The 12,569-nt window shown below is 41.5% G+C and overlaps 1 protein-coding gene across 3 annotated transcripts in view; it reads right to left on the reverse strand.

Annotated features, from left to right (window-relative positions):
- Positions 1-10,969, reverse strand: part of FBXO25 (F-box protein 25) — a 30,500-nt gene extending 19,531 nt beyond the window's left edge. For 2 of the 3 annotated variants that reach the window (XM_082302379.1, XM_082302377.1), the window contains exons 1-3: positions 10,922-10,969; positions 7,888-8,031; positions 1,073-1,182 (exon numbers count right to left, since the gene is read on the reverse strand). In XM_082302379.1, the coding sequence (XP_082158505.1) occupies positions 1,073-1,182; positions 7,888-8,024 (247 nt within the window). In that variant the 5' untranslated portion in view covers positions 8,025-8,031; positions 10,922-10,969. Of the gene's footprint in view, positions 1-1,072; positions 1,183-7,887; positions 8,120-10,921 lie in introns of all 3 variants that reach the window. The other variant, XM_082302378.1, reaches the window with a different exon arrangement.
- Positions 10,970-12,569: the final 1,600 nt, after the last annotated feature.

Here is a 12,569-nt window from a genome sequence, read left to right on the forward strand (position 1 = left end):
GAAAAAAAAATTTCACAAGTTATGGACCTCATGAAAGTAACAGAAAAGTTATATAATTTTTTTTTTTTTTAAACCAGAAGAGGTGGCACACAATTGGCAGACGAATGACAACTTTTGTCAGCTGTGACTAATCACTGACATAACAGTAGTCCTACATAATTCCTGACCTTTTTTTTTCCATACAACAGGCTCCTCAGCATTTGAAAGTACAGCAGATTTGGACAACATTTTTGTTCCTGGCCACTCTGCCCCTGTAATCCATTTTCTTCTGTACAGGTGCCTGCTCTACATTGACTTGGTTCAACTAACTGGAGGAGACTGCAGGGAAGTTAAGGATATAAGACTAATAAAGGCAACCAGGCAGACCTTCAGCTTTCACAAGTCTCACATGTTGTCAGATGAGACATCCAGCCTCTTGAATCTTCTGAAATACTTTAAACTCAGACAAGCTTGGAGAAGCTTGCAGCTTTCTGCAATACCATCTCTCTAAGAATTTTGGGGATATACAAATAACAGATAATTTCAAGATCAAAGCATTAGAAATGCCAAGAAGTTGCTAATCAACTTATCCTTTTTTACCTACTCTACCACATTCTTTGCTTCAGTAAGTTACTTGCTGCCATACACATTTGCAGCCCAAAGCACAAGTGATCTTTTAAATATGAGAACTGATAAAATGGCTTTCATATTTTAAGTTTTTTAAAGGGATTTCTCTCCAAGAAATTCAATACTGATAGAGTCTTTATCCAGAGATATCATTACTATGACAAAATATATTTATTTCTGAACTGATTCTGGAATTGTATAACTAATTAGCATCTGAATTAAGCAAAAAATAAACCAACTGCTTTGGGAAGCAGAAGCTCCCATAAGCATCCAGAAGAATTTAATCTCAAACTAGTCCACAGTCTCAATTAAGACATATCACTTTTGACACCAGAATTTGTTGCCAATACAGAAATAGACATAATTTGGAAGGCTACTCTATAGCTGAATATAAAATAATGGCTATTATAACATTTTTCTGAACCTACACGAGTCTTCTAAAATAAATGAAAAAACCCAGCCTTACATTGTGAATCCGTGTTATTCCTAAAATGATCTTTTTTCCTTTTCTTGGCTGCAAACTCACAGTCTTCAGTACTGTATACTTCTTCATTCTCATCATCCCCAGTTATGATACTGAAATAAAAATATCTAATTAGAATAACCATAATTAAATAAAGATGCATACACCATTACAATTTTCTGCATTAAAATCTACCAGCTGAAAAAAAAAATACATCGTATTCTTAATTAAGATCTTCTACCTGATTGTCTATAGCAACATGTATCTTGAGAGCAGCTGTCTTGTTCTTTTCTTCTCAAAGGGGTTGAATTTTGTGTCGAAGTGATTAAATATGCAAAAGTACCTTCCTAAGAGGCATCTTGTAAGCCGTTACTGACATTCAGGAAGAACTACTAAGAAGACAGTACTGACCGGACAACTGCAAAACTCTGCAAAGCTCTGGTGTACAAAAATCCATTACTTGAAGTGGCCCAAGCCTTAACTACACACAGGTAAAAGTCTGTGAAGAATTACTGCACATCCCTGCACAGGCAGAAAGCCAGCAAAGAAGGACATCTCTCTTACTACTGTCACCTGCGGGACAAGGAAGGTCTTTCTTTTAAGAAATGCTTGACTCACAGCTCAGCACATACAGGTGTCATGGCACTGTTCTACCAATGATTTGTACAGCATGCAGAGCCACGTGGTCTGTCTCTGCCAGAGGGACTTAGCTGTACCTATGTCACTTCTGACAGTTAACTGTAACCCAACAGTGAGGGCTATACCAAATACTTATGTATATTGTACATACAATGTGAATACAGAAAAAAACCATACATACATACAAAAACAACACATACTATTAAGGCTTTTTTTAAATAAGCTAACCTTTCTAAAATTTATATACATTTAAAAATTGCCTGTGCTACAGAAAATATACACAGCTTCATAAAATTTGCTTTCCATTTTTGCAATAACTGTAAGGACCAGCAACAAAGATAAGAATGGGTGTTCTCTTTTCTAGCACGGAGAAGGAAGATACTTCATATGAAGGCCACAGTCTTGCACAGATAAGAATAATGAAGGATACATGGTAATGAAGTTTAACAGGGAGACTTTTTTATTTCTACATTATTGCTCTTTGACAATAAAGTTGTATACAAAACTCCTCACATTCATTACTATTTTTAATCTAAATTGCTTTTTATCACTGCCAGTTTGAACTTCAGATTTAAACAACTGAACACTGTAAACTGAAGGACACGATTTTTTTTCAAAAAGTATCTGGGCATTAAGTGACAAAAATCAAATTATTTTGGTCTACTTCTATTAGCTTCTAGAGTTAAAATTCTCAGGTTTGAATCATTTGTTAAACAACACTGTAAAAAATTTTTGGTTTTTGAATAATTCTAATCAGTAAATGCTAGCTCAGCTTAAAGATACACAAGTTGAGAAGATTTAGAAAAAAAAAATTGGTTTCATCTTAGCTTTTTTTTTTTTTTCAGGATTTAAACCTAACAAACCTCTGCATTCAGATAGTGCTCAATCCAAGGTGGAGGCCTTAGTTCATGCCTTAGTATTTTTAATGCAGACAGTAAAGACTCAGTACCTTAAATACTCTGTGCAACGGTGCCAAATATCACATCTGGTCAAACAGCAAAATAGTTCAGAGGGAAGAAACCATCAAGAGATAAAAGCAAAGCAACTGACAAAAGCAAAACATCAACACCAACAAGTTACTTGATTGTGTAATATTCCAATCCATCAGTTTGGGAGGTTTTTTTCCCCAAAGCTACCATACAGGAAATCAATAATTTTACTAAAATTAATTTAATTATGTTTTAACATATTGGCTGCATCACCACACCATCTGAGAAGTTACTGCAGAATCTGAGGAGTTGCTACAGAACCAGAAATTGAGCCCAAAGCTCCCAGAGCTTTATCATCCTAACAACATATACAAGACTAGGGAGATATGTCCTGATACTCTGCCAGCAGATAATCCAGGCAGCACAGAAATGCACTCATTCCCCTTGACCTAGGGCAAGCAATGGGGAGAGGATGGGAGGCTACATTCCTGAAGGCCTGCTTAGAAGAGGAAGGTTAATATGTAAAGATTCCTTCTTTTGTTCCTGGAGAGGAAGTGTCCCTAGAAAGTAATTTAGACCAGTAACATACCTGAAGTGATTTAAAGCCCACTCCACTCAAGCATCATATAAATAACTAAGGCAGCTTAAGGAGTCAATAAATATAAGGAATTGTGAAGATAAAAAGGGTTATTTCAAACACCTTTGTCTAGCATTCAAATTTGCCTGTGACATTCCTGAAATTCCTCAAATCTCTTAAGAGAAAAGACAGATTGGACTGTTACCTCTAAGGATCTTCTGATATGAGACTTTATTTCCTCATGTTCTGTCCCACTCCACATGGAGAGTCTTTCCCTACTTATCTGTAAGCCACCAGTCTTCTTGACAAATTTTTAGTATGAAAGCAATTCATTAAAGCAAGGGTCCCACAGACATCAGAATAGGATAGAAACACAGAGTTACCCAGTGACTGCTAGTGTTCCTTCCAGAAATCTGTAGAGCTGCTTGACGAGTAATAAAAATGCTGCTCTATTGTTCCAAAAGCAACCCCTGCCCCCTCAAACACCAAGCTAAGATACAAGAAACCAAATCAAGTGCTGCACATGCCATATGGTGTAACAGAAGCCTTAATTTAATGTTTTTATTATAATACTGCATGTGACATCAGTACACCTGGAAGGATTTAAATACATACATAATACTGCCAATTTACAGCTATTCTTACTCTCTTGTCTTGATGACGCACTTCATCAAAAATTATTCTAAAGCTTTTAAAAGCAAAGTACCTGGTGTCCTTAGAACTAAAATATCTTAGATAAATCATGTAAGAATTTCAGTTTTTCCAAAAAAAGTAATTTCATAGCAGTATTTAAATAACCTCTTGGCTATGACACTTAAAATGATGGAAAATGTGACAGGGTTATCTGAGCTCCAACTATTTTCCCTCATCCCCTTGCTTCTTTTCACGTGGCCCTCAAGTCATGAAATTATATACAGAGACACACTAAATATTTTAGAAGTGACTCTTACAGCTTGACCACGCATGGAAAATCCTGAGCTAAGTGCATGCACCAAATGACTTTTGTCACTTGACAAATATATTGTAATGTTATCTGTTAATAGGTTCAAATCAAAGGACTTCCATCCAGTGCCAAAATCACTCTTGTGAACACTGTATCTCACAGAACTAAACAAGAGACAATGCAGACTGAAATGACTACCCTGCCAGCCTAAGTAGTTCATATGAACTTAACACAAAAAAGTAAGTATCACAGTCATGAAAATCTTATTAGTCTAATTCTCCTTCTTTTACCTCAAAAGGAACACATAAGACAGGTTTACTCCTAAATTGCAGGCTACTGAAAGGCACTTGCATACAATTCTGTAAGGCAGCTCCTCTCCACACCAAACTCCACGGACACAATGGCACAGCACTGGAAGTATATACCTTTGCTTGGATTTACAGGCAGTCATGGCCAGCATTCACACCACAGAGCTTGAATGCACACAGCCCAAGCCACACTTCCAGTTACTGTATACCTTGAACACAAGGCACTCATGCAAATAACTAAGACCTACAGAACTGATGGTCTAATTTTTTTTTCCACCTTAGTTTCCATAGAAAGATCTAAAGTGCAGCTATTCAAGCATTATGCCAAACAATGAAAACTGTTCCTGCACAAGTGATTATATTTCTTCAAGCATGGGGACCATTAGGTCCACCAATTTTACTAACTGAGCAACTGGATTCACCAAGGCACGGGGTGACTAATCAAGCAAAGTTAGAAGTTCTATTTTAATATGAACACATTCTTCAGTTTAAGTAGCTGACGTGTCTCGAAGGTTTATTTCTAAATCTGTTTGCAATTAGATCTTTGTAATTTCTGAAGAGAAAGTATTTGCAACAGGTAAAGGACAAAGTTTGGCAAGCAACTATATCTATACTTTCTCTCACAGAAGAGAAGCAAAACTAGAGGGTTTCAACCAACTACATAGCTTGAATTTATTTCTTTATAAAGGAAAACTGCTATACTGCTCCCTGAAATACAATACTAAAGTACTAACTTCAGAAGAGATTCCTACAGAACATTTTGGTGAAAAATATTATTCCTTCCAACGGATGTAAATGAATAAAACCCTGCTAGAACTGCCAGACTGGCATACACCACCATCCCTATTCACAGGGCAGTTTAAAAAAAGACAAATAGGTATTTTCGTAGTTTACTGTATGCTTCTTCTACAAGGAAGCACTTTATCAAGTCTCATTCTTTTTTAGTGCTACATCCTGTTAACAAATATCCTAGGCTGAGTTGTCTCCAATATACACCATAATGATTTCCAAATAGCTTACAATGGTACAGAGGATCAGCCAGCAACACATCTTACACTGCTGTACCACAATGTGAAGCCCTGCTCATGGCACAGAAGAAGCCCAAGCCTGGGTATATGCTGGGTACAGACTGGATAGGAAGCAGTTTTGCAGGAAAGGAGCCTGGAGTCTTGAGGGTAAGTAGCTGAAAACAGGTCAGCAGTGTGCCCTTGTGTTCTATTAAGCCAACTGCACCCTGGTTTGAGCTAACAAAAGTGTATCCTGCAGACTGAAAGAAGCAAACATCCATGTTTACTTGGCATGAGTACTCATCTGGAGTACTGTGTCTAGTTTGAGGCTACCCAGTACAATGAAAATATGATCATACTGGCACAACTCCAGTGGGGACTTACCAAGGTACTGGAGCACATGGTGCACAAGGGTAAGAGAACTGACCTCGTTCAGTGTTAAGAGCTGGTGGTGAAAGGAAATCTGATTGTTGTCAGTTTTTAATATGAGGCTATAAATAAGATGGAGTGAGACTGTAAGGTTGGAAGATGTGGGCAGTAGTAAGTCAAGTGGTAATGGACACAATATGTAAAAAGAGAAATACTTACTAGACTGAGGAGGGCAGGGAGAAATGACACAATACAGGACAAGCCAAAAACAAACTAAAAACCAAAAAATTAAGAGTAACAAAACAGGAGCCCAGAGAAGAACTTCCATTCTGGGAAAAGCACAAAGCTGAACTGGGCAAGGCCCTGTACAATCCAACCCCAGCTGGCCTTGCTTTGAGTACGTGTTTCAATCAGATGACCCCCAGAGGTCATTTCCACCCTAAGTTGTTCCATAATGTTGTGAAAATAGATGTTGTTAATTGCCGTTTAGCAGCAGAACTTAACTAGCATATAAAAAGTCCAAGTTATAATCATAGATCCAAATTTCAAAGTGTAGTGAAATTACTCAAAAGTAGTGCTACTATACCAAGAAGTACCAACTTGAATTCGCTAGTCTGAGTTTGGACAACATACATCAGTAATTAAATAGACAGAAGCAGAATTAAGAAGAAAAAAGTAAAGTCACAGTTTGTGGCTCCAGAGGAGTTCAGTTCTAGGATCTTCCAAGACTAAGGGAAAAGAAAAAAACCAAAAAACCAAAACAATCCAGTACTTTTGCTCAAAGAAGCAATAAAAATAACTCACCTTGCTCTTTGGGAGAAAGATATATATATATATACATATACACACACCCCATTACAAGCAGAAGAGCAAAAGTCTCAGTGGTATTCACAAAGAGTGAGAACTAGCAATTTTCACAGTTGCTAAATACTTACTAGATTTCCCTTAACTTGCCAAGTACATTATTAAAGATATAAAAGAGGGAAGATTTTTTTTTCCAAAGGTATTTGAGGCAACTTTGATGTTGGAGGCTTACTGAACATTCTTTCAGACACAGTGTTTTGTAGCCATAGTGGCCAGACTGTGTGGATAAATTAGTCCGAATGAGATCAGTGACAGATGACCACAAAAAGAAAAAAGGCATGAAGAAAACAGTAGGTTAAGCTTAACAATAATGCTTCACTGCTTGATAACTCCCTTGAGGATTGTTTCAGAAATTTAGAAAACACAGGTGTGTGACTACAGGAAGTCCTAGCTTCCCAGTAAATTCCATCTAAACCAGATGAGTTATCATTTACTGGACTAACAACAAAACACTGAATGTTCCCTTTCCTCATTATGAGCACATTATGCTGGAATTTATGACCAAGAATGTTATCCCTGAGAATTTACTTCTTTGTGGAGAAATTTGCCTTGACAAAGCTGTTTGTATCACACCAGTCTGTGGGCATTTGCCACAAGTATTACTTTATTTATCTAATCTCTTTCTTACCTATCCTACAGGAGCACATACAGTCATATATTGTGTTAGAGAATGAGCATTAAGCTACTACTGACTGTATATTTGGAGGAAAGGCATTTTCTGTCTGCCACACACTAATGCAACACCCACTCAGAAAACCTTCATTCACTTCCAGGTAACAGTTCAATATGGCTGTTTGCACTTGCAATTTACAAGTGTCACTTTTACCTTTAAATACTACTCGACTGGCATTCGGGGAGGGGAATTTTTTGTTGGGGTTTTTTTTGCTGTTGTTTTGTTTTTTGGGTTTTTTTTTTTCAGTATTTATTGTTTTATTATTTTGAAAGACATACAACCTAAGAAAGGACCTGGCTGTCTCAAATAAGCAACTCACAAAGAAGTGACAGAAGACAGACAATCTCCACAGGGGTCTCCTGTCTGCCTAACAAAACACATGACTGCATTTGTATACAGATGACATCAGCTACCACAAGCCGATGCAATCTGAATGGAAATTAAGTCAATCTTTGCCTTCCCACCTGCTATTAACTCATGCAGAATCACTTTTTTTTTTTTAAACTTACACAGTGTGGCTGATATCATTCAGCTGATTATTCCCATCCTCAAGGGCAGGACTAAAGGGTTCACATCTTTTCCATCCATCTTCTGTTTTAACCCATCTCCATCCAGGGGATCTCCAGTCTTGGCCCAAAAATGGCATGGTTCCTCTATAGGCAGCAAGAAGAGATTTTTGGTCTATTATTTATTAAAAAAAGTTTCAAAACTTCCTGTCATTATTTCAGTTTTCTCTTTAGCCTTAAAAAAAAAAAAAAAAAAAAAAAAAACTACCTTGAGAAAAGTTCTCTATAAAGCATCCTTTTAAGAAATAGATTCAGTGCTTTAAGTCCATTTTTTATTCTCTAACCACATTCTTCTTGTCTTTCAGCATTTAGTAGATGAAGGTAGATTTCCTTGTTCTTTAGAGAACAAGGAAAAGAAACCTGGTAGTCCAAGACAGGAACGATACCAAGAAGCAAAATTGTATCATGTGTAATCTGTTCTGCCATGATCAAACAGATTACTGATTTTTATATGTGACTAATAAATGGTTTTTAGAGAGACTGATGGATCACAAAATCAATATTGCTCCTTTTATTTTTTTCTAATCCTTACAAATACTGAGTTTATGGTACAATGTGTAGTGATGTTTTGGTAAAGGAATTTTCACTTTTCCCAAATATTTTTTCAGTTGCGGTTGAGGGTCACCACCTCTCATGCCAGCCTCGTATTAAGCAGATACCAAAACAAAAGAAGACTGCAACAAAGTCCATTGTGACATGTCTCCAGAAATTCCTACAAATAGATGCAGATCAACACAGGTATATCACTCAAACAGTGTTCTGCTACCATTTTTCAAAAGTGAGATTCACTTCCGACACATTAAGAATTTGAACAAGGCAATTTCTACACTCTGAAGACTATGACCTTGCCAGATTTGCCCTCTTCTTCCCATTCATGACACAAACATATTGCTCCTTAGTTTAAAAAGGGATTTCACATGCAAGCTATAGAGGGAAGATAGCATTATCATATTTGAAACACATGTTAATATATCACAGCAACAGGTTAGGTTCTAAAAAATATGCATTTTCTAATATTTTTTCAACTTGAAAAAATACTAGGCGCCACATCAGTAAACATCACTATGAATTTATTTAAACATTTGCACTCTTGACCAGCATTTGCCCAGTATATTCTTCAGAACAGGATAAAACGCCAGAAGAAATACAGGCTGAGTGAGCCAGCTGGGTTTTTCTTTAATTAAGAATCTGCATACTATGCAAAACGAAGTGCATTGTCTAGGCCTCAGGATTGACTAAAGTCCCCTTCCTACTCATAACTCAGCTTTCCTCTGCTCCTAACAAGAACCTTTTCCAAAATTTACAACATCCGTTCCCCCAGTCATGACAAACTTTATTCATGCCTATCTGCTTTTCCAATCCTTTTACTGGTTCCTAGGAATAATACAAACCACAAGAAGTTGTTTAGTACTCCCCTCATACTGGTGTCATTATCACACCATGGTTTGGATTGGAAGGGACCTTAGAGATCACCCAGTTCCAACCCCTCTGCCATGGGCAGGGATACCTTCAACTAAACCAGGCCGCTCAGAGTCACATCCACTCTGGCCTTGACCGCCAAAAAGGATGGGATACCCACCACTCCTCTGGGCAACCTGTGCCAGTGTTTCATTACTCTCACAGGAAGGAACTTTTTACTAAGACCTAACCTACACCCACCTTCTTGCAGTTTGATGCCATTCTGCTTTGTTCAGTCACTATGTGCCCTTGTAAAAAGTCCCTCTCCAGTTCTCTTGTAGCCTTCCTCTAAGTACTGCAACACTGCTCTAATGGTCTCCCCGAAGCCTTCTCTTCAGCTGGCTAAACAATCCCAATTCTCTCAGCCTGTGTTCATAGAACAGGTGCTCCAGCCCTCCTCTGGACTCTCTCCAACAGGTTCACAGCCTTCCTGTGGTGGGGATCCCAGAACTGGATGCAACACTGCAGGTGGGATATGAGGAGAGCAGAGTAGAGGGGGAGAATCACCTCCCTTGACCCACTGGCCACATTTCCTTTGGTGCAGCCCAGAACACGTTTGGCTTTCTGGGCTGCAAGAGCACATTGCTGACTGATGTTGAGCTCCTTGTCAACCAATAACCCTGAGTCCTTCTCCTCAAAGCTGTTCTCAATCCACTCTCCACCCATCCCATACTTGTGCTCAGGACTGCCATGACCCAGGTGCAAGATTTGGCACCTGTCCTTGTTGCATTTTATGAGGTCTGCACACACTCATTTCTGTCTGGTCAAGATGCCTCTGGATGACATCCATTCCCTCCAGCTTGTTGACTGCACCATGCAATTTGGTGCCACCCACAAACTTGCAGAGGGTGCACTCAATCCCACTGTCCATGTCTCTGACAAAAATGTTAAACAGGCCTGGCCCAACCCTGACCCCTCAGCAATGTCACCTGTCACTCCTCTCCACTTGGCAACAAAGCTGTTGACCACAGCTCTTTGAGGGTGACCATCCAGCCAGTTCCTTATCTACCCAGTGGTCTATCTGTCAAATCCACATCTCTCCAGTTTAGACACAAGGAATTTGTGTGGGACAGTGTCAAATGCTTTTCGTAAGTTCAGGCAAATGACATCAGTTCCTGTGTGACTCCGTATGACCTCATCCACGAACCTTGAAACCCCACCATAGAAAGCCCCCAAATTTGTGAGGGAGGATTTGCTCCTAGTGAAACCATGCTAGCTCCCATCCTCATACAACCTAATGAGATCCCAACACCCCATTCCTCCAGGCAGGCTCCACACACCTCCCTCCAGACCCCTCAGTGCTGCCCGTCACGCCTCGCCCCAGCCTATTCCCCAGGCCCATCTGCACACCCAGACTTTAACACCTCGTTCCACGCTCCTTCAGCTCCATACGCCCTTAAGAGCCAATCCCAAACCCCTCAAGCCCCGACTGCCCACACTCAGCCCCGGGCCGGCGGGGCTCACACAAGCGGCCCCGCAGGCGTCCTCCCGGCCCCGCTGCCGGCCGGGCCGCGCTCACCTCAGGGCGCCGTCCCCGCCGCTGCCCGCCCGGCGCTCGGCCCGGGCCCGGGGCTGTTGCCGGAAGTACCATGGGCCGCTCTGGCCACGCCCCCCCGCGCTGATTGGCCGCCGCCCGCCGAGCTTGTTGCTACCCGGCAGCGCGAGCCGCCATTGGCGCAGCGGGGCGGGGCCGTCCCCGCCCGCCGCGGGCCGGCTGCGTCACGTGACAGTCGCCCGCGAGGAGCACGTGCCAATGTTTTGGTCGGCGGGGGGCGGGGCGTGCGGCGCGCGCGGGGCGGGGCGTGACCCCCCGGCGTGACCCCTGGGGAAACCCCCCCGGTGTGACCCCTGGGGAAACCCCCCCGGTGTGACCCCCCGGTGTGACCCCTGGGGAAACCCCCCCGATGTGACCCCTGGGGAAACCCCCCCGGTGTGACCCCTGGGGAAACCCTCCCGGTGTGACCCCTCTCGGTGTGACCCCTGGGGAAATCCCGCGGTGTGACCCCTCCCGTGTGACCCCTTGGGGAAACCCACCCAGTGTGTGACGTGGGATGGCCCCCTGTGACCCCTGGAGAAACCCCCCGCCCCCAGTGTGACCCCTCCTGGTGCGACCGGGGTGACCCACCCGGTGTGCCACGCTCTCCCTGTAACCCCTCCCGGTGTGACCCCCTCTCTTCTATGACCAGCGTGACTCCCCGGCATGACCGGTGTGTCTGATATGACTCCCCCTGCTCTGGTGTTGACCCCCCCGGCACGCCCCATTGTGACCCTATGTCCCAGGTGTGCCCGGGTGTGCCCTGAGTACCCTGGTGTGCCCTCCCAGTGTGCCCCCACAGAGTACCCCATGCTCCCTGGTGTGGCACCCACCCTGTGTGACCTGCCCATTGTGACCGGCCCAGTGACATCTGGTGTGCCCCTGCACCCCCGGTGTGCCCCTGTGTGCCCCTGTGTGCCCCAGTGTGCCCCTGGTGTGACTCTCCCTGTGTGCCCCGGGTGTGCCAGTGTGCCTGGAAAACCAAGCTTGCGGAGGGCCTTGTTTCTCAAAACTTTAAATCATTAATATATGATTGTATAAACATTTCCAATTTCACTTAAAATCATTTATTTTCACCTTTTTGAATGTGGAGAAAACTATAAAAACAAAAGTCAAGGCATTAATAGTAAAATTAAAATTGTATTTTCAAACGTTGTAATTGGTCTTACATTTTGTGCTGTAGAAAAAGGCTTTATTATTTTGTTCGTATGCTTGGGATTGACAATACTACAATTACTGCAACTTGTCCCCCCCCCCAGCAGCAATCCTTAATCTTTTTGCTAGTCTTTCCCATAAGAAAATGGAGGTTACGAGTTTATAAAATAATTTCAGTGTTGTAACAGCCCAGAATTCACCAAAGATTCATACTGGATGGGCTTCTTTTCTGTCTTTGGTCTTGAAAAAAATTGCATGAGTAGTTATTTTTGGTCTGGGATTCATTGTGTTCTCAATATCTTACTTTAAATAATTAAACTAGAGATAAGATTCCTTTCTTTTCTTGAAGACAGAAAAAAAAAGTTGAATACCCAAATCTTTTTCAAGACCCCATTATCCTGACACAAGTACAGCCGTGGCAAAGGTGCTGCCTTTGCACAGCAAAAGGCTGTAGGCCACTCTCTCTGCTATTGCCTGA

Source organism: Coloeus monedula (assembly GCF_965178545.1).
Source record: "Coloeus monedula genome assembly, chromosome: 2".
NCBI lineage: Eukaryota > Metazoa > Chordata > Aves > Passeriformes > Corvidae > Coloeus > Coloeus monedula.